A 27,999-nucleotide genomic window follows, 5' to 3' on the forward strand; every position below is an offset into this window, starting at 1 on the left:
GCCTCCGACCACCTACGACTACCTACAACTACCTACGACTAGCATCACGACCTACTACGACCTACCTACAAATAAAAAGTATCGATTTTTTCCATGCCGACCTTTTTTTAACTCGTGGACATTTTTTATCAAGCTAGAAAAAACGCCACGACCTACTTGATGCCTACGACTAGCGTCACAACCTACTACGACCTACCTACGACCTTCTGGCGACCATGCTGCGAGTATGAGTCAAGGGCAAACTCGGCAGAGGTTGTGAATTAGGTCGTGAAAGTGGGACAGGGGCTTAAGTCTGTTCAACAAATCTACCAGCCGAGACTTCAGGTTGATATCAACTTTATTTCAATTGAAGTGATCAGCTCCAATAGGGAACATGCCAAGAACCAGAGTCAGAGAGACAAGGGCTCCTCGGTTCACCTTCTACTGCAGTGCTGATGGCAATGGAGTTATTGACTATCACAGTTTTAGTCTCTGTTAATGATCTACAACATACCCAACACAACGGAAACAAGTCCAAGGAGTTTTGACCAAGTCTATCTGAACATTAGGTAGAAACAAGGAACTACTGGGTCGATCCTGACCTTGGGTGCTTTATATGTAGAGTTTGCACGTTCTCCCTGTGACCACATGGGTGCTCCGGTTTACTCCCACATCCCAAAGACGTGTGGGTTTGTAGATTAATTGCTCTCTGTAAATTGCCTCAATGTGTAGGGAGTGGATGAGAAAGTGGGATAACACAGAACTGGTGTGAACAGGTGATCGACGGTCGGCATGGATTTGGTGGGCCGAAGGGCCTGTTCCCATGCTGTATCACTACTAAACAAGGAACTGCAGATGTTGGTTTAAAACAAAAGACACAAAGTGCTGGAGCAACTAAATGGGTCAGGCAGCATCTCCGGAGAACATGGAGAGGCTGTAAAGAAGGAAGGTTCCGACCCAAAACATCGCCTATCCATGTTTTCCAGAGATACTGTTTGACCCGCTGAGTTACTTCAGCTCTTTGTGTCTTTTTCAGACCATTAACACTTTGTCGGAGAAACAGCCAAATGAAATATCTCCCGTTCACAACTGGAAGAATTTGGTAATCACACATTAACTGGAGATGAGGAGAGAAACCAAGCAATAGTTGATGGGAAACAGTCCGATGGACGGGTGACGGATTAAAGAATCACACTTACAGATTTCTAGGTTTTGAGCTGCCTACGGCGGCACGGTGGTGCAGTGGTAGAGCTGCTGCTTACAGCAACAGAGACCCGGCTTCAATCCAGTCTACAGGTGCTGTCTGTATGGAGTTTATCTGTTCTCCATGTGAACCATGTGATTTTCTCTGGGTACTCCGGTTTCCTCCCACACTTGAAAACATGCAGGTTTGTAGGTCAAATTGGCTTTGGTAAAATTGTAATTTGTCCCAAGCGTGTAGGATAGTATTAATGCACAGGGTGGTCTCTGCTTGGCACACACTCAGTGGGCCAAAGGGCCTGTTTCCGCACTGTATCTCTAAAGTATAAGGTCTAAAGTATGAAGTCTGTCGACTTTCCCTGGTTTAGTTTACATTGAGAAATATGGTTCCCTCAAAAATTAGAATCATAGGGTCGTTCAGCAAAGAAACAGATCCTTCAGCCCAACCAGTCCATGCCGACCAATTCCAAGCTAGTCCCATTTACCTGCTCCTGGCCCCTATCCCACTAAACCTTTCATATCCATGTAGCTGTCCAAATGTTGCCATTGTACCTTCCCCAACTACTACCTCTGTCTAACATGTTCTCAAGGACAAGATGTGATGGCCCAATTGACATTGTTAATATATTGCTATTCAGTCAGCGTCCAAGGAGAGAGAAGCAAGCAGAGGTAACGTTTCAGGTCAATGACCAAAGGATGGATAATAAATGCTGACTTGGCCAGCAATGTCCAAACCCCCAAGCCTGAAGATCCATCCCCACCCACAAAGTATTATTAATGCCAATCACATGTTCGCCCTTCATATGGGCATCGAGCCCTTTTCAAGTAAGTTCGCAGTCTGAATTCGTAAATGTCAAAAATGCCCAAAATGTCACTCCAAGACATGCCATGGATCAAAACATATTTGGGCCTCTGAAGTTGATTATTGGTCTTCTGTTCTAGGTCTTCCCCTTATAGTAAGTGGCAAACCCCCCCCAACATTTGTGTGTCCAAGGTGCTATTCCAAGACACGGAGGTAACAAAGTCAAAGACGCCCAATTTTGGTGCTGATGCTGGAGTTCTTGAGGATTCCACAGCACAAAAGAAAAGGAATATAGTTGGTTTACAAAGCAGCAATCCTCTGTGTAAAGTGCGCGGGTCCATCAGCAGCGATGGGCTCTACTCTATTGTCAAGTGAGGGACGTACTCAAAGGTGCGTGTCCTCCTCGAAGCTGTCCCCCTCGTCCTTCGGCCCTTTGTTCATCAGGGCACTCCAGCCTCCGGAACGTCCCCTGGCATCGCCATTGACACTGGGCTTCTTCTCCTGCATCTCCACCGTGCTGTCGATCGTGATGTCCAAGGTCGGGTTGTCGTGGCAACCGTTCTCGACGAAGTGGAGCTCCTCACCGTGGGGCTGATGGGCAGGCAACACGGGAATAATGGCATTATTATCATCATCAATAAAGACGAATCCTCAACAACATAGAAACATGGAAAATAGGTGCAGGAGTTGGCCATTCGGCCCTTCGAGCCTGCACCGCCATTCAATATGATCATGGCTGATCATCAAACTCAGCCTTCTCTCCATACCCCCTGATCCCTTTAGCCACAAGGGCCACATCTAACTCCCTCTTAAATATAGCCAATGAACTGGCCTCAACTACCTTCTGTGGCAGAGAATTCCAGAGAATTCCAACAAACAACTCAACAAATTCCTAAAGTACAGGCGCAAGGAAACGCAGATGCCGGCTTACTAAAAAGACACAAAGTGCTGGAATAAGGGTCAGGCACCATCTCTGGAGAACAAGGATGGGCCATATTTCGGGTCGGGACCCGAATAAAGCCCTTTTATGTATCTAAGAAGGGTCCCAACCTGAAACATCACCTATCCACATTCTCCGGAGATGCTGCCTGATTCTCTGAGTTACTCCAGAACTTAGCTTGTTTTTTAATATCCTAAAATATACTTGACATATTTTTGCTTTGGATTATTGTGATCAAACCCCCACAGCTGGACTTGAACTTCTAACCTTAAGTCTCCAACTGCAAGAGTGTCGACACTAACAAAGACCTACACCACCCTGGCCACACACTCATCTCACTGCTACCATAGGGAAGAAGGTACAACCCGAAAACCGTGACCTCCAGGTTCAACAACCACCCTGCACAACACTAACCTCAGAAACTGTGATCTTCTGTGGACTGCGTCTTTGGTTTTGCAGTGTTTTGAGGTTTGCACTATTATGGTTAGTTGATTGATTGAAAAATGCAGCATTGGAAAAGATGACTCCATGCCGATCATCGCTAGATTTATCAGATCTAACACTAGATCTATGCAACTCCAATTTCTCATCCATTCCCTACACACTAGAGGCAATGTACAAAACCGCAAGTCTTTGGGATGTGGGAGGAAACCGGAGCACCCAGCGGAATTCCATGTGGTCACAGGGAGATCGTGCAAACTTTACACAGACAACACCTGAGGTCAGGATCAAACGCGGGTCTCTGGCGTTGTAAGGCAGAGCTCTACCAGCAGAAATCCACACGATCACACATAGAACGTGTAAACTCTACACACAGACAGCACCCGTGGTCAGGATCAAACCCCGGTCTCTGGTGCTGTCAGGCAGCAGCTCTACCAGCTGTGCCACTGTGCCGCCCTGTGTTTTTTAAACTGGCCCCTTTTCCCAACCTGTCCATGCTGACCAACCTGCCCCATCTAAGCTAGTGAACGTTGATTTCTCTAATTTCAAGTAACCCCTGCATTCCTTCCCTCCCTCCCCCATCCCTCACCCTAGTTGTCCCACTGATTCCACTGTTCGCATCCTTGTATTCCTTTGTTATCACCTCGTCCCCAGCCAACAATGGGTTATAATGGGCTCAACCCTTCCTTGGTCATCTATGCGAAACGTCACCCATCCTTCTTCTCCGAAACGTCACCCATCCTTCTTCTGCCTGACCCGCTGAGTTGCTCCAGCACTTTATAAACCGGCATCTGCAGTTCCTTCTGTCCATCTAAGCTTGACCCCCTAATGATGCCCACTTGTGTTGGTTGGTGCCAGGCACGAAAATCGCTATCAAAACATGGGGGGGACCGGGGGGACATAATTTTGTAGCGGCCGCGCGCGCATGCGCACACTCACACACAAACGCGAGGCTTCGGAGGCTTCAGCTGTGGGCCCAAATCCAGCTCAACTCTGCCTGTCTCGCCGGATTAACCTACAGCCGTGCCTGGACTGACGGGACAGCAGTCCGGAGCCGTGGAGATAGCGCTGCTTCTCCGCGCTGGCTGTAAGCCTGGGCCGTCGTTCCTGTAAGTCCAGGCAGGGCTGTAGGTTAACCTGGTGGGACAGGCAGAGTTGACCTGGGTTTAGCGCTGCTTCTCTGTGCTGGCTGTGGGCCTTGGGGCACCGCTTATGTCTGACTCCCGACATCTCTGGCCACCCCTGGGCGTGGGGGGAGAGGGGTGGCACTCGGGTGGGGGCGGGGATGGTCCAGTGGCTGTTCGGCAGTGATTGCGGCGCTGGAGAGCCGGTATCGATCCTGGCTACGGATGAGGCGCAGGTTTGTTTCCACGGCTGACCCCAATTCAAGCTCCACTCCATGATCTTTGCTCCAGGACGTCTCCCTCCTCCAATCACCGCGCTCTATCCCCAGTCCCACCCCCCTACTTCCGCCTCTGACCGACACCTCCTTCCTCCAATCATCGCGCTGAATCATCATGTCCCGCCCCATCGCCTGCTGACCGACGTCTCTCTAGTCCAATCGGTGCCCTTGATCAGCAGTCCCACCCCCACTGTCTAGTGAAAAGCGGAGATGTCACCGGGTTTTAAAATCCGGATTACAAAAAATGGCGGGGATCGTCCCCCCACCTCTCAAAACAGGGGGGGACGTGTCCCCTCCCCCCCCCCGGGATTTCCGCCCCTAGTTGGCGCTGTGGCACTGACCATGTGCGTCAGCTTTGGAAGCCGACGTTGCCAGCAGATGTAGACAATGCCAGACACAATGATGACCGCACAGATGGAGCCAATGATGACCAACACGACAAAGAGTTTCCCATAATCCCCGCGAGGCTGGCTCGGTTTCCCTTGGCAACCCGTCGCCGAGGTGATGTTCTGGATACCGATCTGCAAAGAGATTCACAGCGACATTAGCGTCACAGTCATGCAAGCCCTCCCGGAACCTACTGAATGGTGAAAGGCCTGGATAGAATGGATGTGAAGAGGATGTTTCTACTAGTGGGAGAGTTTAGGACCAGAGGGCACAGCCTCAGAATAAAAGGACGTACCTTTAGAAAGGAGATAAGGAGGAATTTCTTGAGTCAGAGGGGGTCAATCTGTGGAATTCATTGCCATAGACGACATTAGAGGCCAAGTCATCTGTGCTAATCCAAATATGACCCACACGTCTCTAAACCTCAGGTCCGAAATGTTACCTATCCATGTTCTCCAGGGATACTGCCTGACCTTCTGAGTTACTCCCCCACTTTGTGTTCTTTTTTGTAAACCAGCATTTGCTGCTCCTTGTTCCTACATTTAGACAACAGATATTAGAATTTGGAGCAAAACGACATACTGATTTGTCCAAATTTGTCCCTTCGCTCCACAACAACTTTTTTGTGTACCTACTGATTTGTCCTGTGTTTTGCCTCACTTCCAGTTTCACCCCTCCTCCCCAGTACAATCAGTCTGAAGGGTCCCGACCTGAAATGTCACCCATCCATGTTCTTCCGCACCCTTTCCTGCTTAATGGATGCTGCCTGACCCGCTAAGTTACTTTGTGTCTTGGTTTCACTCTGAACCTTTCCTATCCATGCACCCATCCACCAAGGCTTTGGTCAGCAGCAGATGCACACGTGAAGGCTCACCTCTTTCAAGTTCTCCTTGACGTCGCCCAACATTGCAAGGACTTCCTTCGCTGGTATCGTACCTGGATCACCAAAGTCAAGACAATTATTATGTACAATGATGTGAATTTTACAGAGAGTTACACAAGATATACAGCACAGAACTGGTCCTTCTATTACACAGCCACTTGGGGCAAACCTCGATAAGAACCACCGCAACCTCTTTCAGACCTTCTTCGCCAACGCACAGTCCAGAAGGAGATGGACAATCATCTCATCATGCGATGGGACTGAGACTAGGGCTGTGCAGGAAGGAGCTGGTGGAGGGAGCCCCTCTCACTCCCAGCCAAGGTAATGAATTGTGGGGATGAGGCCATTTTATTTGCTAGACATTGCTAGCCTCTATGTTCCACCACAGTCTCCTGCCTCCTCCTCTCATTTAAATCTATCAAGGGAACCCTCCATTTCCCTACTGCCCCATATGTTTCTCCAGGCTCCCGTTAAAGCCATCCATGCTTGCGAGAGCTTGCACATTACAAATTGTGAGACTCCCAGGATTGTTGTTTCTGACAAGACAGGGGGCTGCAAAATCAGTGTCTCTGTGAAGTACAGAGAGGTGTCAGCCAGCTGCACAACAATTTAACTCCTGCAGCTTTTATCCTGGATAGCTGTATTCAAAGGACCTCAATCACCCTATAGAGACAAGGAAGCTTGCTTTTCAGCAGTGTATTCCATGTCTGTTCTATAAGAGTATTTAGTTGAGTGCCTTTTGTCTCTAGTCATGTTCAGTCTTCACTCCTTTAGTTACAGTTCCGTAGTTTCTTTGTTTTGTTGGTTATATATGTTCAGCTTTTAGTTAAAGACTGCAGATATTTTAATGCTTTACTCTGATGCCGTATAATCATTGTGATGAATAAAACATTTAAAAAAGCTGCCACTGGACTCAGCAAATCATTGAGAATTCAGTGATGCTACCTACAATGCTTGTGGTAGTGTTTTCAAGTCTTGAAAGTCTCATCAAGTCAAATCAAGTCTTACCATATCCAGTTTATTGCCCCATGCACACGTACGGTGAGGTACAGGTATAATTAAAATCTTGCTTGCAGCAACATCACAGGCACATGGACTCACACAACGCACAATAACATCAATTGTACATAAATTACATTTCAGCCCGAGGGTGGAGAATCTGTGGAAATCATTACCACTAATGCCTATGGAGGCCAAATCATTTTGATATTTTTAAAGCAGAGGTTGACAGGTTCTCGATTATTAAGGGCATCAAAGGTTATGGGGAGAAGGCAGGTGAATGGGGTTGAGAAAGAAAGATCAGCCATGATTGAATGGCGGAGTAGACTCAATGGGCTGAATGGCCTAATTCAACTCCTATGTCTTATGGTCTCAATCAAAGGTGTTAGGAAGACGGTCACCTCGGTCGCTCGCCAGCATCATTAGGAGATGCCGATCGTCCTCGCTGGGTTTGCTCAGAGAGACCAGCCACGAGTTGGCGGGAGTGCTCAGCTTCCTGGAGAAGGTCTCAGCCACGATCTTCAGCAGCTCCAACCCTCTGTCAGACCGAAACACTTCCTGGACAAAACATAATTGGTTTACAAATGACATTTTGAGAGAAACAAAGAACCAATGGTAAATGATAGCATTTAAAAGACAATAATAGCATTTAAAAGAATATCAAACTTTGACCTCAGATCTATTAGACGAAGGAATGAACAGAAAGGCGGAATCAATTAATTTAATATCATATTTGTATAACATCATTCTAAATATAGAAATACCATCGACAGATGCAATTATAATGGACTGGGAACAAGAACTATATAAAAATTTTGAAAGACAGATGGGAAAAATACTTGCTATATGTACATAAATGTTCGATTAATGTAAGACATAACTTAATTCAATTTAAAATTTTACATAGATTATATTACTCGAAAACTAAACTGAACAAAAATGTTTCCAAATGTTTCTCCCATCTGTGATAAATGCTTATCTCAAGATGCAGCTATAGTACACTCCTTTGTCTCTTGCATAAAACCCCATAAATTTTGGAATGACATTTTTGGAATCTTCACAAAATTATTTAAAATAAAATTGAATCCCAATACAGAACTGATTATCTTCGGAACAATGGAAGACGGCTGTAAGCTGACTTCGTTCCAAAAGTGTTTCCTTAATTATGGCTTAATAACGGCAAAAATACTTAAATTCTGGAAAAATGCACCCACAACAACACTTAAAATGTGGATTTCAAACATGTCTGAAATGTTACATCTCGAAGATACGAGATTCGTTCTATCAGGCAAATCAGACCAATTCTTAAAGATTTGGTCTCCCTTTATCGACTTTACAAGCGTATGGTGCAACATAACTTTAGAAATTAACTGTTTCAGAACCGGGTGAGGGGTGTGTAAAGATACGAAGCAGGTATATCCCTTTTAATTTTTTTCTTTTTTTTAAAATTCTCTTTTTTTTTTCATCTCTCCCTTTTGTTTTTTCTCTCGGGCTTTATATCTTTATGGGCTCTTTCTCTCTATTTTTTCATGAACTATCAATTTCACTACTTTATTTAACATTCTCTTTCTCTCTTTTTCTTGCTTTTGTTACTTTTTTACTACTAAATTTAAAACAAGAAGTTGTACATGAAATGTATTATGTTATTCATGCTTTATATTATTGTACATTGCTTCTAATAAAAATATTAAAAAAAAATAAAAAAATAAAAAAACATCCGGACAGGTACATGGACAGGAAAGATTTAGTGGGATATGTGCCAAACGCAGGCAGGTGGGACTAGCATAGATGGGGCATCATAGCCAGTGTGAGAAAATTGAGTGGAAAGGCCTCTTCCGACGCTGTATGACTGTCTTTTTTCACTTAACTTTTTCTTCTCGTTCATCACATTGTTTACAGAGTACTATGCTTACATATTCTGTTGTGCTGCGTAAGAATATCATTGTTCAGTCTGGGACATTCAACAATAAAGCATTGAGAATTCGGTGATGCTACAATGCTTGTGGTAGTGTGTTCAAGTCTTGAAAGTCTCATCAAGTCAAATCAAGTCTTGTCAAGTCCAGTTGAGTTTATTGCCCCATGTATGAAGAAGGGGATTGACCTGAAAGCCTATCATCCATTCCTTCCCTCCAGAGATGCTGCCTGTCCCGCTGAGTTACTCCAGCTTCTTGTGTCTAACAATAAAACACTCTTGACTCGGGTTGATTTGCAACCGTCTCCCAGATGCAATACCATCGGAGACTTGTAGGTGGCGCTGCAGGCCAATATGGCAGCCAACGTCAATGGTGCCACCCATGATTGGTGGTGAAAGGGACAACAGCCCACGGAACCAGCACGAGGTATCTGTGATGATCACCTCTCCACTTCCATTTACACCCAGAACCTTCCCACTGCACCTTCCCCAACACCCACTGAAGATAACACAGCTCTTCTAGGGTTAAATAAAACTGTGCATTCACTTTATTTATGCCCCTCTCCGAGATTACCCCTCATCCTCCTACCCTCTAGCAAATAAAGTCCTCGTCTGTTCAACCTCTCCCTATAGCTCAGGCCCTCGAGTACTGGCACCATCCTGGTAAATCATCTCTGCACCCTTTCCAACTTAACAACATCTTTCCAATAACATGGTGATCAAAACTGAACACAATACTCTAAATCGGCTTCACCAATGTCTTATGCAACTGTAACATGACCTCCCAACTTCTATAGTCAATACTCTGACACATGAAGGCCAATGAGCTGAAATACTTTTTGACCACCCTATCATCCTGTGATGCCACAACTGCCCACATTTGCAGTTTTATTTTGGATTTCCATGTTGAGCTAAGAGAGAGTTTGTGTTTGAGATGTATACTCACACATTCGCTGTTTTCTGTCATATTCAAGATGACGTAACTCTTTCCAGCCAACTTGCTCCAGTCTCTGCAGACAACCTAGTAATAAATAGAAGTATATCAAATAATGAGAGGCGTAGATAGGGTATTCAGCCAGAACCCATTTTCCAGGGTGGAAATATCTTAGCTTTAAGTTGAGAGAGGCGATGTTTAAAGGAGATGTGCAGGACAAGTTTATTTTACACAGAGGGTGGTGAGTGCCTGGAATGTGCTCCCAGGGGTGGTGGTGGAGGCAGATATGATAGTGGCCTTTAAGAGACTTTTGGATAGCACGTGGATATGCAGGGAATGGAGGGATATGGATTATGTGCATGGCGGACGGGTGCCACAGTGGTGCAGCGATGCCTTACAATGCCAGAGACCCGGGTTTGATCCTGACTATGGGTGCTGTCTGTATGATCTCCCCATGACTGCATGAGTTTTCCCTGGGGCTTGCTTCCATGCTGCATCTCTAAACTATATCTTAATGGGCAGGATAAGTGTTGGCTTTGGCAAGTGATAGGTGGATACAGGTAAAGTGGGAGGTTGTAGTTTAACAATTCTTTCCAAAGACCAGCATCACCTCGATGGGCCCAATGGCTTGCCGTCCTTGCCCGCCCTCCCTCGCTCTCTCCTGAGCCCCACCAGTCTATATCCAGTAGATAGACTTTGAAAAGGAGATGATGTGACCAGTATCATCCAGTCAATTTAAACCAACGCAGAATAAATCTGACAGCAGTAACCATAGCAACAGCCTGTGCCTATGAGTAGTAGGGGGCCGTGGTGACAAGGCTTCCATCAGGTGGCACGCTTAATTAAATAAAGCGGCAAAAACACACGTCTTAATCACAGAAGCTGATTGAGATGATTCTGGTTTATACAGCCGGGGGGAGCAGGGAGAGAACGTTGCTAAACGTGTCGCTCCAGCTGTTCCCACACAATACAAACAGCTGGCTGTGAATACTGTGAACAAGGAGGCTCACCAGACCCTCCCCCCCCCCCTCCCACCAGCAATCACACACACACACACACACACACACACTGACACACACACACAGACACACACACACATACTGACACGCACACTGACACACACACACACACACCCTGCAATAACAGGCATCTCTTAGAGTCATAGTCGTACAGCACAGAAAAAGACCCTTCAACCCAACTCGTCCATGCTGACCAAGATACCCCATCTAAGCTGGTCCCATTTGCCCACGTTTGGCCCACATCCCTCTAAACCTTTCCCATCCATGTACCTGTCCAAATGTCTTACTTGTTGTTATCGTACTTGCCTCAACTACCTCCTCTGACAGCTCGTTCCATATACCCACTACCCAATTTATAGAGGGGCGATTGATTTACAAACCCTCACATCTTTGGGAAGTGGGAGGAAACCGGGGCACCCAGAAGAAACCCACATGGTCACAGGGAAAACGTGCAAATTCCGTACCGACAGCAAACGAGGTCAGAACGGAACACAGATCTCGGGCGCTGTGAGGCAGCAGGCTTCACCATCTATGCAGCGGTGCCAGACTTTGTCAGCTCCCCTCCTCTTTTGCAGCTTTCTCTCCTTCCCACTACAATCAGTCTGAAGAAGGGCCCTGACCAGAAACATCACCTATCCATTCCTTCCGCAGATGTTATCCCACTCAACCACTCGCACTTTGTGTTTTTTTAAAGATTCCATCGTCTGCAGTTTAGTTTAGTTTAGACATACAGAGCAGAAACAGGCTCTTCGGCGATCAGCGATCAGCCAACCAGCGATCTCTGTACACTGACACTCTCCTACACATTAGGGCCAATTTAGAATTTTTACCGAAGCCAATCAACCTACAAACCTGTACGTCTTTGGAGTTTGGGAGGAAACCAGAGCACCCGGAGAAAACTCACGTGGTCATAGGGATAACGCTCAAACTTTGTACAGACAACACCGGTAGTCAGGATTGAACCCGGGTGTCTGGCGTTGTAATGCCACAGTGCCAGCCCTCCTAAACAGAGGTTTGTAGATGGGCCGTGGGACTATACATACATCAGGAGAACCATCCAGACATGCAGCAATACAATCTTAACAACGCAAACTTGGTTCTTAGTTTAATTTCAGTTCTTCATGTCGCCCTGTTACCTGCATGGTCTGCTCTGGTTGCGTTCTGCCGGTGGTGCCTTTGGACTCGTGGACCTCATCGGGATAGAGTCCCGCTTCCGCCGCGTTGGAATCCGTTTCCACGGTGATCCTGTAGTCCGTATCTAGGGTGGTGGATCCCACCCCCGTCCGGGTCCCGGAGAGGGGGTCTTCCGACTGGACGGAGCCTCCATCCTCGGTGTGTCCGCTGGCCTCCACCGTGCTCGGATGGTGTAGTGGCGGGAGAGAGGGAGAGGCGGGCTGGGGATCAGCGGTGGGAAGGTCCAAGTAGACCACAGGCACTCGTGCTGTGGGAGGCAACGTGGGCAGAAGGTCCTCGTCCACCTCCGGAGAAGATTGGGTGGTCGGGTGGTCCAATGTAGTGGAGGACGCAAGTGGCACAGAGCTCGGTCTTGCCAAGGTGGCTTTGGTTGGCAAGATGGTTGGCATGAAGCCTGGTGCCGTGGACTTAGCAGCCAAGGATAACCAAGCCCCCAATGTAGAAGCAAATGGACCTGTTGGTTCACCAGGCAAGACTCCTGGCCCTTGTGCCGACGGAAGCAACGAAACCATCATCTTGCCGTCTGAAATGAGAGGTTACACACAAACAAATGAAGACACAATGTGCTGGAGTAAATCTGGGGGGAGAGTGGGGAGTGAGGGGAGAACTACGGGTCTCAGGAGAGACCTGGGTGAATGACCCAACTATGACAGCAGTGGGAACAACAGTGGCGCAGCAGTAGAGTTGTCTGTAAACCAAACCAAACCCGGGTTCGATCGTGTCTGTATGGAGTTTGTGCTTTCTCCTTGTGACCGCATGGGTTTTCACCGGGTGCTCGGTTTCCTCCAACATTGCAAAGACATACCGGTGTGTAGTGATCGGATAGGGGGGGGGGGGGGGGGGGGGGGGGGGGGGGGGTGAGGAAGATGACAGGCAGATGGGTGGACAAAAGCTAAAGGAGAAAAGAAGACAAAAGGGTATTAGATAAGGAGAGAAGCGGAATCAAATGTGAAGCCGGGGTTGGGGGGGGGGGGCAAGATGTGAGTACGCCTCTCCCTGTCTGTGTAACCTTCTGATCTTTCCTTTCACTTACCTCAAGGGCGTCTCAGCAAGTTCCACATTCGCACCACTCACCTTGAATTGACACACTCCCCATCCTGCCCTCGAGGAAGCCACACACAATAAACTCCTTTGATGCAAAAAACCATAGCCAATTTGCAAACAGCAAGTGCCTGCAGACTGCAATGAGCTGAATTTATTGTGTTTTGTTCATCAGCGATGCAGAACTAGAACTCTGTGGGAGTTCCCGTTGTTCTGTGACTAAAAACTCTCATTTATTTCATGGAGTATTTCATTGAGGCATACAGCAAGGCAACAGGCCCTTCTGCCCACCCAGTGAATACAGAGTTACACAGAGCCTTTTATTCCCATTCCCATACTGACCTTTCTGTCCTGGGCCTCTTCCACTGTCAGAGTGAGATCACACGCAAATTGGGGGAACAACACCTCATATTTCGCTTGGGCAGCTTACAACCCAGCGGTATAAGTATTGATTTCTCTCATTTCAAGTAACGCTTGCATTCCCTCTCTCTCCGTTCTTCCCCCACCCACCCAGGTCGTCCAGCTAGTTTCACTGTTTGTATCCCCTCATTAGCATCTTTTCCACAGCCAACAATTGACCATTGTGGGCTCCACCTTTCATTGATCATCAGTGCTAGCTTTGATTTGTTCTTTTCACACCTTTCATTAATTTGTTCTTTTTACCTTTTCATACCTCTAGTTTCTCTCTCCCCTGACTCTCAGCCTGAAGAAGGGACTCTACCCAAAACGTCACCTATTCCTTTTCTCCGGAGATGCTGCCCGACCCGCTGAGTTGCTCCAGCATTTTGTCTTTTATAACCCTATCCTTTAGACTTTTGAGATACAGCGCGGAAACAGGCCCTTTGGCCCACCTAGCCATGCTGACCAACCATACAGTAGTTCTTTCCTACACGCTAGGGTTAATTTATCAAAGTCAATTAACCTACAAACCTGCATGTCTTTGGAGTGTGGGAGGAAACTGGAGCACCCGGAGAGAACACATGTGGTCACAGGGAGAACGTACGAACTTCGTACAGACAGCACCCGTTGTCACAATCTAACCCGGGTAGCAACTCTATCACTGCGCCATTGTGCTACCCTGGGATCCACTGGGATGAAACATTACTTCCACTTCCTGCAGAATCTGAAACATAAAAGTTCTGATAAATCTTAAAGAAAAATACACAAGGATATTTTTTTGTTATTGCCCAGTAATTGGTTGAAATATCCAATCTCAAAAAAAGTTCATCAATGTTATTTGGTGTTTATTAAATTCAACCACAACAGCGTCACAGTGGCACAGCGGGTAGAGCCGCTGCCTCATCATAGCGCCAGAGACCCGGGTTCAATCCTGACTACGCTTTCCTCCCACATCCCAAAGACGTACAGGTTTGTAGATTAATTGGCCCTCTGTAAATCGCCCCTCGTGCATAGGGAGTGGATGTGAAAATGGGATAACATAGAATGAGTTCTAATGGGTGATCGATGGTCAGCGTGGACTCGGTGGGCCGAAGGGCCTGTTTCCATGCTGTATCTTTCAATCAATTTTCTTCCAAATAAAGTCCTTTACCTCCAGACTTGTCTAGACAAAGCAATGAATGAAAAGCTTCCAGGGGTTGCAACTGGCATAACAGAGGTCTCGGTGTATAAATGTAGGTCAGTTATTAGTTTTTATGCCTCTGTCGCTCAATGGTTTGCTTTGATTACATCATATATTTATGGTAACAAACAGGAGGCTCAGATAAGGATTAGATAGGGGCTGAGATTTATTCTTTTAAGTGGATTATCCAAGTGTTGGCTAAAACTAGAAATCAGAGTACAGCTTTTGTTGTTGATTGTTAGGGAGATTGTTTGGATGCAAAAGAGGTTTTGCAGAATGCTGCCTGGATTATAGGTTATTAGCTGTTGGGAGAGACACATGTGCTGGAGTAATCTCAACGGGTCAGGCAGCATCTCTGGAGAACATGGATAGGTGGCGTTTCAGGTCGAGACCCTTCATCAAACTGAAAATTGATTGATGACGTCACCTGTTCATGTTCTCCGCAGATGCTGCCTGACCCGCTGAGTTACTCCAGCACTCTGTGACTTTTTTTGCAAGCCAAAATCTGCAGTTCTCTGTTTCTACAGCTACAAGGAGAGGCTGGACAGACTTGGATCGTTTTCTCTAGAGGCTGAGGGGAGACCTGATTGAAGTACAGGTACATGAAAACTATAAACCCATAGCAACAATAAAAATGCAATGACAACATTTAATAGACATTTGGAAAGGTACATGGAAAGGAGAGGTTTGGAGAAATATGGTTTGCAAGCAAATGGGACTGGCTTAGCTGGGGCTATCTTGGTCAGCATGGACAAGTTGGGCCGAAGGGCCTGATTCTGTGCTGTATCAACTCTACGTCTCGAAACAATAGGGGTTTTTCTAACAGATAATTCAAATCGAGGAGATTCTATTTGTTGACAGACCCAACGTGTAAAACTGAAATCAAAGACATTATTAAGCAAAGACTGAAGGAAAGATGGCAAAAGCAATGGGAGGAAGAGCGGAAAGGACGGTGGTTCTACAGAGTCCAGAGGAAAGTGGGAGAAATGAGATGTGCAGGAAAAAACAGAAAAGAGGAGACAGTAATTTCAAGAATTAGATTTGGACACACTGGTCTGAACAGTACACTTTTTATAATAGGCAAGCATAATACAGGCAGATGTGAATACTGTGGGCAAGAAGAGACAATAGAGCATGTCATTGTACATTGTGAGAGGTATGAGGAGGAGAGAGGACGGATGAGTGAGCAGTTCAGAAAAGAAAGAGTACAATTTGATTTGGTAGATATTTTGCAAGGGAGTTCATATAAGTGCTATCAAATCCTGTTGCTTTTTCTTAGGGTAACCAATTTGTTCGGAAGGATATAGGTTATTAGTATATGTAATGGTGTTGTTTGATCCACACCCCATGCCAGTTGGTGGCGGTAATGCACCAAAAAAGTTGTTTTCCAACCGCCAAAAAACACTACATAGAAGAAGAAGAAGACCAGAGGAGAAATGTCAAAGACTAGAGGATATAGCTTTAAGGTGAGAGGGGCAAAGTTTAAAGGAGATATGCGAGGCATGTTTTATTATGCAGAGGGAGATGAGTGCCTGGAATGTGCTGCTCAGGGTGGTGGGGGACGCAGACACAATAGTGACATTTAAGAGGCTTTTAGATTATGCAGGGAATGGATAAAGGAGGGAAATGGATCACTTGCAGGCATAGGTGATTAGTTTATCTTTGCATCATGTTCGGCATGGCCATTTTGGGCTGAAGGGCCTGCTCCTGCACTGTTCTGTTCCACGTTGTATGAATGTGAGTGTAAACTGTGGAATAGCTATCACATCCCCCCCCCCCCCCCCCCCCCCCCCCCCAGCTCTCTCTGCTTGTAGATAAGGTATAATTGAGTATAGAAGTTAGGAGGCCATGTTATAGTTAAATAAGACATTGATGAAGCACCATTAAGAGTATTGCATTCAGTTATAGGAAAGATGTTGTCAAGCTGGAAAGAATGCAGAGAAGATTTACCAGGGCTTAAGATTTGGCAGGATTTGAGGTCATAAGCTAAATGGAGAGGCTGGTCTGTATTCCTTGGAGAGCGGTAGGATGAGGGGCGATCTTATAGAGGTTTATAAAATAATGAGAAAAATAGATCGGGTAAACGCACAGTCTTTTACCCAGAGTAGGGGAATCAAAACCAGAGGACACAGGTTTAAGTTGAGGGGGGAAAAATGTAATAGGAACCTGAGGAGTAACTTTTTTTACACAGAGGGTAGTGGGTGTATGGAACGAGCTGCCAGAGGGGGTAGTTGAGGCAGGTACTTTCACAATGTCTAAGAAATATTTGGACAGGTACATGGATGTGATAGGTTTGGAGAGATATGGGCGAAACGCAGGAAGATGGGACTGGTGTACATGGGACATGTTGGTCGGTGTGGGGAAGTCGGGCCGCGGGGCCTGTTTCCATGCTGTGTGACTGTATGATTCTTTGACAAACCCGAGGTCGTTCCTTGCTTCTCTTGGGCATCGGAGGTCCCAGACGATAGTGACTGCGAGTTGATTGATTCATCCTGAGAACTCCCAGCCATTGTTAACAGCTCAGCGTCCAACTGATCCACAACTTTCCCCGAGACATCCTTTTGCACTTCTGTCGACGGGAAGTCCAAGGAAGTCACAGTGGCGAGATCTTCCCCTGGGGCAGCCGGGCGTATGTGTGTCTCTGCCTCATTGGCAATTGCAAGATTGAAGCATAACCAACCTGGGTAAACGTGGAGGAAATATACAAGAAGATAGAGTGAGGTTTATTATTGTCATGTGAACTGAGGTACAGTGAGTTTTAGTTTAGTTTATTGTCATGTGTACCGACATGACGCTTTTGGTGCATGTTAACCAGTCAGCGGAAAGACAATCGAGCCATCCAAAGTGTACAGATACAAGATAAACGGAATAACATGAATAACGTTTAGTGCAAGATAATGTCCAGTAAGGTCCGATCAAAGATAGTCCGAGTGTCTCTAATGAAGTAGGTAGCAACTCGGGTCTGCTCTCTATTTGTTGGTAAGAAGGCTTGGTTGCCTGAAAGGCTATGTTTTACATGCTATTCAATCAAATCAGATAGTACCCCACATAAATCAGGGGCGTAGCTGGTAGCGCCACTGGCTCACAGCGCCAGAGACCCGGGTTCAATCCTGACCTTGAGTTCTGCCTGTGTGCATGGAGTTTGCGCGTTCTCCTTATGACCACGTGGGTTTCCCCCGGGAGCTCCGGTCTCCTCTCACATCCCAAAGACATGGGGGTTTGTAGGTTAATTGGCCTCTGTAAATTGCCCCCTGGTGTGTAAGGATTGGATGAGAAATTGGGATAACGTAGAACTACTGTGAACGGGTGATCGATGGTCAGCGTGGACTCGAAGGATGAGGGGACACCTCACTGAAACTTACTGAATAGTGAAAGGCCTGGATAGAGTGGATGTGGAGATGATGTTTCCTCTTGTGGGAGAGTCTAGGACCAGAGGCCGCAGCCCCAGAATAAAAGGACGTATCTTTAGAAAGCAGATGAGGAGGAATTTCTTTAGTCAGAGGGTCGCGAATCTGTGAAATTCATTGCCACAGACGGCTGTGGAGACCGTCAATTGATATTTTTAAGGTGGAGATTGATAGAATCTTGATCAGTAAGGATTTCAGGGGTTATGGGGAGAAGGCAGGAGAATGGGGTTGGTTGGAAAAAATAGATCAGCCGTGATTGAATGGCAGAGTAGACTTGGTGGGCTGAATGGACTAATTCTGATTCTATAACGTATGAACATTTGAATTTATTAATCTTCTCTGCACCCTTTGCAGCTGGACAACTTGAACTTGCCGTTAGAAAGGGCCCATCAAGGAGATCCACACTGGCCTCGTGCCTTGGGTGTTTGTCAAATACCCACACACAATTACTGCTCTGCAGTTAATTGAAACAAGTTGTAGTATTTTGGTGACCTTTCAAGTTTGCCCACACTAAATGGTTCTGCCCAAGCCGCACAGTCCTACGTGATTCCTGGCAAGAAGGATTTTGTTCTGGCATTTTGTGAGCATTGATATCAGCTCAGCTTCAGTGGGAGTCTGTGTCGTCTGTGAGTCATAGACGCGTGTGTTCAACTCCCGACCCAGAATGTATGGATGTTCCCAGTACTACATCGAGGCACTTCTGAACAGTTTAGTTTAGTTGTTCAAGAAGGAACTGCAGATGCTGGAAAATCGAAGGTAGAGAAAAGTGCTGGAGAAACTCAGCGGGTGCGGCAGCATCTATGGAGCGAAGGAAATAGGCAACGTTTCAGGCCGAAACCCGTCTTTAGACTGATGCAGGGTGGGGCGGGAAGAAGAAAGGATGAGGAGGCAGACTGCCCAAGCGGAATACGAGGGCTGAGGGAGAGCTGAGAAGGGGAGGGAGTATGGGGCAAGGGCAAGGTCAGAGTTTCTCCCCTTGTGCTGAGCCACAGGAGGTCAGGTTGGTTAATGCGGACCGAGCGGAGGTGTCGGCGAAACATAGAAACATAGAAATTAGGTGCAGGAGTAGGCCATTCGGCCCTTCGAGCCTGCACCGCCATCAATATGATCATGGCTGATAATCACATTCAGTTTCCTGTACCTTCCTATCTCTCCATACCCCCTGATCCCCTTAGCCACAAGGGCCACATCTAAATGGTGGCAGAGAAGTCATCTCGGTTTTAAAGGATTTCCCCTTTATCCTTAAGCTGTGTGCCGCTGGAGTCAATCTTCAGTATAAACAAGACTGCCCATCCCAGGAAGTGCGAACCGGTGCAATAATGTCCTTCCTCAGATTTGGAGATCAAAACTCCAATTTCCGGTGGTCACCAAGACCCTGTCACTGGCCAAATGGAGGAGGCCCAGGACAGAAAGGTCGGATCTCCCCCTTTCCCAATCGGATAATATGGGATGGGCATCTGGCCCACTCACCCAGCCTTGGTGTCTCCTGATCCTCACTTCACTGCAGCCATTGGAGGTTTCTCCTAGGTTGGTTCTCTATCCACATCAATTATGCCTTGTGCGTTTGATCTCGAGCGAAAGCCTTCTGGAGTTCGGCACCAAATGATCCACGCTACAATCCTCGAAAAATTCCTCCGCTTGATTTACCTCATAAATCCATGCGACTTTGTAGATCAGCTGACTGACTCTAGAGCAGTAATTCCCCATTTTCTCTCTCCCTCCCTTCTTAAAAAGTGGGGTTACGTTTGCTGCAATAGACGAGGTTTTGGATTATTACTAATGGTGCACGTGAACTTCCCTCTGGGATCAGCCACCTGGGGAACGCCTTTAATCCTTGAGTACTTGAATGGAGTCGAGGGGGGAGGTAAAGCGACAAGTGTAGCATCTAGTTTAGTTTAGTTTAGTTTAGAGTATTTACCACAAGTTTGATTTTTTTTTTAAACTCGGGAGAGCTCTTGGGTGAACTTGCATAGTGGGACAGGCCCTTAACAATATAAACCAGCATCTACAGAATTAATTGCCAGTCAATCTTGGCCAATTCACGTCTTTTTCGTTTCTGAATTAACTACTACTAATGAAGTCAATTTGGTCTGGTCTAAGGTCAAGCCTCCGCTTGGTCTCACCGATGTAGATGCTGACATCTGGTCGAGGTTGGAAAGGTTGGTCAGGCAGTTGGTCAGACACCAGGAAGTGCTGATGCTAGTTTACAAAACAGGACACAAAGTGCTGGAGTAACTCAGCGGGTCAGGCAGCAATTTGAATTGGGACCCTTGTTCACACTAAAGAAAGGTCCCAGTCCGAATTATCACCTGTCATGACGCTTAAGAAACATTTAGACAGGTACACGGATAGGACAGGTTGAGAGGGAGATGGGCCAAACGCAGGCAGGTGGGACTAGTGTAGATGGGGCATGTTGGCTGACGTGGGCGAGTTGGGCCGAAGGGCCTGTTTCCAAACTGTGTGACACTATGACTCTAATCAGGAATCTGTTCATCTCTGCCTTAAAAAATACAAAAATAACATGGCCTCCGCAGCTGTGTGTGGCAATGCTGGTCGCCATGGCCAAGTTGGGCCGAAGGGCCTGCTTCCACACTGTATGACCGCTGAACAAACTTAGAACGCATTAAAAAAAATGTTGCAGCCAACCCCTCCCAAAGTGATAATACAGCTGGCAGATCATTTGATTGTTAACGGTGACAGTTAATTAGCCGTGTAGAATTCCCGCTGCTTTGTCGAAAGCCTTTCTGAGGAGCGGCCAGCCAGCGGCAGGCACAGATGTAAGTCATGCATCCATTATCCCCAGGCTGTTGACTCAAATGCCGCATAGTCACTGATGTCCATCACTCCCTCCGCGGCCTCCCGGCTGACACGAAAACGTGTGGCGGATTCAGCCTGGAGCGGGAGTGAACACATGGGCTGAGGTTTACACAGCGGGTAGAGTCGCTGCCTCACAGCGCCAGTGACCCAAGTTCCATCCCGCCTTCGGGTGCTGCGTGTGTGTGTGTGGAGTTTGCACATTCTCTCTGTGACCGTGTGGGATTCCCCACGCGGTCACAGACAGAACGTGCAAACTCAGTTCAGTTTCGAGACACAGAGTGGAAACAGGCCCTTCGGCCCACCGAGTCCATGCCAACCAGCGATCACTCATCCAGTAGTTCTATCGTACACTCTAGGGACAATTCACAGAAACCAATTAACCTACAAACCTGCATGTCTTTGGAGTGTGGGAGGAAACCGGAGCACCTGGAGAAAACCCACGCGGACAAGAGAGACAAAATATGCAAACTCTGTACAGACAGCACCTATAGTCAGGATAGAACTTGGGCCTGTAAGTGTAAGGCAGCAATGCTGTTGCTGTGCCACTGTGCCACCCTGTAAATGGATGAGCAAGTGGGATAACATAGAACCAGTGGAAGGGTGAACGTTGGTCAGCATTGGCTCAATGGGCCGAAGATCCCGTTTCCATGCTGTATCCCTAAACTAATTTAAACTTTATTATTGCTGCACAGTACAGACAAACGTTGTTCTTGCATGCTGTCCAATCGGATCAGATAATAGTTTGGCATGGAAACCTATTTTGTCTCTTTTTCATCCCATGCCTTTGTCCACCCATCTGCCAATTACCCCCCCCCCCCCCCCCCCCCCATCTACCTATCACTAGCCAGGCTTTGTCCCACCCCAGCCGCTCTTTTCCAGCTTTCTCCCCCGACTACAATCAGTCTACAGAAAGGTCCTGAATTTGTTGCCTATCCATGTTCTCCAGAGATGCTGCCTGACCCACTGAGTTACTGCAGCACTTTGCGACTAGTTTTGTAAACCAGCATCTGCAGTTCCTTGTATCCAGAAAATCGTTTAGTTGAGAGATAATATATTTTGTTTTGAAAAGCATTCTATAATTGCCCTGTGTTGTCGATTTGAAGTGCAAAACTTTGCTTAAATTCCATTGGTGCAAGGAGCCTGGTGACTAATGGCCTCACTCCTCACTGATGTGCCTGAGTCACAGGGCTGTCTGAATCATCACACAGCGCTGAAATGCCAAGTAAACTCTCACGATCGCTCCTTACACTGATCATAGACTCACTCCATTCTCTATATCTCCTTTAGATTTCACTGGTACAGCATGGCCCTTTATCCCATCGGGTCCGCGCCGACCAGCAATCATCCCGCACACTAGCAAACTCCTACACACTAGGGACAATTTACACTTTACAAAAGCCAATTAACCTACAAATCTTTGGAGTGTGGGAGGAAACTTGGCGAAAACCCACATAGTTACAGGGAGAACGTACAAATTCTGTACAGGCAGCATCCGTAGTCAGGATTGAGCCTATGTCTCTAGCGCTGTGAGGCAGCAGCTCTACCACTGTGTCACTGTGCCTCCCCATAATGTCCATGTGCCCGATCCAAAAGCCTCTTAAATGTCACTAATGTATCTGCCTCCACCACCACCCCTGGCAGCACATTCCAGGCACCCACCACCCTCTGTGTAAAAACTTACTCCGCACATCTCCTTTAAACATTCTCCCTCCCACCTGAGATCTATGCCCTCTAGTCTTTGACATTTCTACCGTGGGAAAAAGGTCTGCCCTTTTGATGCCTCTGATCATTTAATAAACTTCTATCAGATCTCATCTCAATCACCAGAGAAACTATCCAAGTTTGTCCAACTGGCCATTACAGCTAATATTCTCTAATTCAGGCAGCATTCTGGTAAACCTCCTCTGCACCCTCTCCAAAGCCACCACATCCTTCCTGCAAGGGGCAACCAGAACTGCACGCAATACTCCAGACGTGGCTTAACAAAAGCCTTATAGAACTGCAACATGACTTCCTGACACTCAATGCTCCGACCAATGACGGTAAGCATTTTCTTCAATGTTATTAATGATGGACTACTTTGCATTGCCTAATCCTTGCATCATAGGTGATTTGTTAATAGGCCACAGATCTGAACCATCTGAAGAAAGGTCCCAACCTGAAACGTCACTTATCCTTGAGTATAGAAATTGGGAGGTCATGTTGCAGTTCTATAAGACATTGGTGAGGCCGCATTTATAGTATTGTGTTTATTTCTGGGCTCCATGTTATAGGAATGATGTTGTCAAGTTGGAAAGGGTGTTGAGAAAATGTACAAGGATGTTGCCTGGACTCACACGAGTTCACAAGTTATTGGAGTCGAATTAGACCATTCGGTCCATCGAGTCTACTCCGTCATTCAATCATGGCTGATCTCTGCTTCCTAATCTCATTTTCCTGCCTTCTCCCAATAACCCTTGGCACCCGTTCTAATCAAGAATTTAGACAAAAGTGCTGGAGAAACTCAGCGGGTGATTTTATGGAGCATTTATGGAGCAAAGGGTTTCGGCCTGAAACATTGCCTATTTCCTTCGCTCCGTAGATGCTGCCTCACCCGCTGAGTTTCTCCAGCACTTTTGTCTATCGTCGATTTTCCAGCATCTGCAGTTCCTTCTTGAACACTAATCAAGAATTTGTCTATCTCTGCCTTAAAAATATCCACTGACTTGACCTCCAAAGCCCTCTGTGGCAATGAGTTTCACAGATTAACTACCCTCCGACTAAAGAAGTTCCTCCTCACCTCCTTTCTAAAAGAGCGTCCTTTAATTCTGAGGCTATGACCTCTGGTCCTAGATTCCCCCACCAGTGGAAACATCCTTACCACATCCACTCTTTCTATGCCTTTCATATTCTGTAGATTTCAATAAGGTCCTCCCTCAACCTTCTAAACTCCAGCGAGTAGAGGCCCAGTGCTGTCAAACGCTCATCATATGCTAACCCACGCATTTTTGGCATCATTCTTGTAAACCTCCTCTGGACCCTCTCCAGAGCCAGCACATCCTTCCTCACAGTATAGGACCCAAATTTGCTCACAGTACTCCAAATGCGGCCTGACCAGCGCCTTATAGAGCCTCAGCATTACATCTTTGTTTTTACATTCCAGTCCTCTTGATATAAATGATAGCATTGAATTTGCCTCCCTTACTATCGATTCGACTTGCAAATTAACTTTTTGGCGACTCAAGGGTCTGAGCTATAGGGAAGGGTTGAACAGGCTAGGACTCTATTCCCCAGAGCGCAGGAGGATGAGGGGTGAACTTATAAATGTGCATAAAATCATGAGATTAGATTGGGTAGATGCACAGAGTCTCTTGCTCAGAGTGGGGGAATCAAGAACCAGCGGGCATAGGTTTACGGTGAAGGGGAGAGACTTTATAGGAATCTGAGGGGTAACTTTTCACATAAAGGGTGGTGGATGGAATGAGCTGCCAGAGGAGGTAGTTGAGGCACGGACTATTGCAATGTTCAAGAAGCAATTAGACAGGTACATGGATAGGACAGGTTGAGAGGGTTATGGGGCAAATGCAAGCAAGGGTAGATGGGGCATGTAGGTCAAATGCATTTCGTTGTCTCTGTACTGTACACTGACAATGACAATTAAAATTGAATCTGAATCTGAATCTGAATCTGAGTGTGGGTAAGTTGGACCAAAGGGCCTATTTCCACGCTATATCCATGTTCTCCAGAGATGCTGCCTGACCTGCTGAGTTGTGTCCTCCAATTGAGGACTCTGGTTGTGTACAAGTCACCACATCGCAACAATGAAGAATGTCTTGTAGTGGAAATTAAATAGCATAAAGCAATGACACAGTGATTTTAAAGGGGGATTTAATTTTCATTTAAGATTAGAATAACAGGCAAGCGTGTCCAATGTGTGGCAAATTTCTTAAATGTAAGCAGGATTCTTATCCCCCATTAACACGGAGTGAACAGGAGCAAGATGATATTAATTTTAGTAATGTTAAGTAACACAGATTCACTGATGTTTTTGGACGAGGATACACAATACAGGTTCACCACTGATTTTCCAGCAACTGGAGGTCCGGCACCTCCTTTTAATCCGGACAAAATTAGGAGAGCGCACTTGAAATCCCCACCCACCCCAGAAATGTGGTGCCTAGGCTGGGTGAGGTGGATTGAATTTGCCCTCTGTGGCCGGGGCACTAGAACTCCGGCCCGGCCAGAACCGGCAGAACCTTTCCCATAGCCGACTTCCAAGGCCGACTTTGCGGGCCAGTATCTCGGCACCCCAGCAGCCTAGGCAGACCGTTCCAGCACCGTTGGACTCCTCTCGGAGGCAGCGACCTCTGTTGGTCTGGATAATCCAGAAAGGCTCTGGAACCAAGGGTGCCGGATAATTGGTGGTGGACCTGTATATCTATTAAGGTCACAACTTTGATTATAACAGCAGAGTGAGACAGTGACTGAGACAATAGTTTATAGATGGGTTGAAATCAGCTAAGATTAGAGAGAGGTGTTCAAGAGGGAATAAATGTTCAGTAACTAATTACATAGTTTACTCCCACAAGGAGAGGAGTATTACTACGGAGATGAAAGAAATGGTGGCTAAAGAGGGAAGCAAGGGTGTAAAAGGAAAGGTAAAATACAGTCATCACATTTGCACAGATACTGAGGTTTAGAGGGAAATGGGCTAAATGCAGGCAAATGGAATTAGGAGGGGCACCTTCGTCAGCATGGATGAGGTTGGGCCGAAGGGCCTGTGTCCAGGCTGTATGTCTCTGTGAGGAGTAGAATCTGAGTGAGTCAATGGAAATGTGGGAAGTGTAAAATAGTGGTGAGGGGTTAATGTCAACATGATCTTGATGGACAATGTGGACTCGATGGGCCGTGGGTCCTGTGGCCATGACCGTGGCTCCAGGTGGTGTCATTAAATATAGTGAAGGGCAAGGTAGACAGATCTTAGACCCATGGGGGTTGCTGGGGGGGGGGGGCTCTCAAAGGGTCAACATTAGGTCAACACAAACCTTATGGAGTGGGTCACAGACTCCTGGTATCACACAGCTTAACTCTGCCCTATGATCTGAACATTGGGGACTACAAGATGCCAAAGGATAGCATTTAAAAGAAGACCACTAGCTGAAGCTCATGGAAATGAAGGCAAGTTATTGATCCAGCCATGAAATTGACCGACCCAGGAGAGAGAGAGAGAGACACAGAGAGAGACGGGGACAGAGACAGAAAGAGAGACAGAAAGGGAGACAGAGAGAGAGAGAGAGACAGAGAGAGAGAGAGAGAGAGAGAGAGAGAGAGAGAGAGAGACAGAGAGAGAGAGAGACAGAGAGAGACAGAGGGAGAGAGACAGAGGGAGAGAGACAGAGGAGAGAGAGAGGGAGACAGAGGGAGGGGGAGGGGGGGGGGGAGGGGGGGGAGAGGGGGAGAGAGGGAGAGAGGGGGAGAGGGGGGGAGGGGGGGGGGGGGGAGGGGGGGGGAGAGGGGGAGAGGGGGGGGAGAGAGGGGGAGAGGGGGAGGAGAGAGGAGAGAGAGAGAGAGAGAGATTGAGAGAGAGAGAGAGAGATGACAGAGAGGAGAAGGGGAGATAAAGAAAGAGGAGATAAAAAGAGAGAGAGAGGGAGAGAGAGAAAGAGAGAAAGGAGAGTAAAATAGGGGATAGAGGAAGAGGAGAGAGGGGTGGAATAGAGGGGAGAGGGAGGGAGAGGCAGGGAGAGAAAACGAGAGATGAGAGACAGGGAGAGAGAGAAAAGATAATGTCATTATTAATGTCACGGGGGAGTTGTGTATAAATGAAAGGCCAGGCATCACTATAAGCCATGCAGATGCAAGTGTGGAATTACAGAGATATTAATAGCTTTAGCAAATGCACACATTTCTGATTAATGGAGTTCACCATAAAGTTAACGCTCATTGTTGTTTTCCCAGGATTAAGGATTCTAAAACCAGGGGGCACAGGGTTACGGTGAGAGGGGGAGAGAAGGAAAATTTAAGAGGGACCTCAAGGGCAACTTTTCACTCAGAGGGTAGTGCGTATCTGGAATGAACTGCCAGAGGAAGCTATCGAAGTGGACACAATTACGAATTTTAAAAGTCATTTGGACAGATACAAGGATGGGAAAGGTTTAGGAGGATATGGGCCAAGTACAGGAAAATTGACTTTTTTTTGGGTGAGGGGATGAAATTCCTTTAAATAAAATTATAACCTTTTATATCCCCCTCTCTCTCTTTAAATCATTCTCGACATTTAATATGGTGCTGTTTTCCCTCTCCCCTCCCCTCCCCCAGACTCGTAAACTTTTCTTGAGTTTATTTTTAAACACCTCCCCTCCCAAATAAAAAAAAAGCGGGGGGTGGGTGGAATAAATTGAAATGAAAAGAAAGACTCACCCAATGCACAAAGCAGATAGTGTGTGTAGCTCATGGTCGCTGATGGAGAGAGAGGGGTTGAGATTGTCTGAGTCGGAGATCTCTTGATGTGTGCATCGATAAATTGCACAGTCCTCTACCCCGCCCCGCTTTTGCCTCTGAAGAAAAAATAAAGCACAGGACGGATGTAAGATTATGGCTCACATAAATACATCGCAGTCAATTGCTGGGGTTCAGATGCAGAGAGCGACTGAATAAAACTCACACTGAATCAGTTTCCCCAAAGCACCTTCCAGCTCCTTCTAAAAGCCTTTCCTTCTATTTAGCCCCTCTCGCTCTCAAGCAACTATTGCAAATGCCTTGTCCTCTTCTGCCCAACGCGACGAGGTTCCAGAGGGGGTTAATCTTTGCAGAAAGGACGTGCAGATTGGGAGAGGGTACCAGGATCATTCCACTGATGTCTGCGCAGTCTGCCCTCCCTGTCCAAGATTGCAATCGCTCCTGGGTCCTAAGTCCCGTCCGTCTGACGCTTGTGTTATGAGCAAAGATATGGGGTGTCAAGAGTGTGTGTAATCGCAATATGTACCGACGATGACATTCTGCAGCTTTACGCAACGACGTACAGATAACATATAATAATCATTAATATAACACATTAACAACAAGTTAACCATAATAATGCAAA

The 27,999-nt window shown here is 46.7% G+C and overlaps 1 protein-coding gene across 1 annotated transcript; it reads right to left on the reverse strand.

Annotated features, from left to right (window-relative positions):
- Positions 1-319: 319 nt before the first annotated feature.
- Positions 320-27,913, reverse strand: podxl2 (podocalyxin-like 2). The gene is made up of 9 exons (XM_055647975.1): positions 27,580-27,913; positions 27,336-27,472; positions 17,132-17,392; positions 12,035-12,615; positions 9,892-9,966; positions 7,435-7,591; positions 6,026-6,087; positions 5,106-5,285; positions 320-2,572 (listed from the first exon to the last, which is right to left on the reverse strand). The coding sequence occupies exons 2-9, from the start codon at positions 27,367-27,369 to the stop codon at positions 2,366-2,368; spliced, it is 1,557 nt and encodes a 518-aa protein (XP_055503950.1). The 5' UTR covers positions 27,370-27,472; positions 27,580-27,913; the 3' UTR covers positions 320-2,365.
- Positions 27,914-27,999: the final 86 nt, after the last annotated feature.

Source organism: Leucoraja erinacea, chromosome 16 (genome assembly GCF_028641065.1).
Source record: "Leucoraja erinacea ecotype New England chromosome 16, Leri_hhj_1, whole genome shotgun sequence".
NCBI lineage: Eukaryota > Metazoa > Chordata > Chondrichthyes > Rajiformes > Rajidae > Leucoraja > Leucoraja erinaceus.

Excerpts from the sequence above, each read along its gene's own strand:
- podxl2 (XM_055647975.1), bottom strand. The coding sequence starts at position 27,369 with ATGAGCTACACACACTATCTGCTTTGTGCATTGG. Across the intron at positions 7,592-9,891 it reads TGACAGAAAACAGCGAATGT|GAAGTGTTTCGGTCTGACAG; the intron begins GTGAGTATACAT and ends TGTTTTGTCCAG. Across the intron at positions 5,286-6,025 it reads TCAAGGAGAACTTGAAAGAG|ATCGGTATCCAGAACATCAC; the intron begins GTGAGCCTTCAC and ends ATCTCTTTGCAG.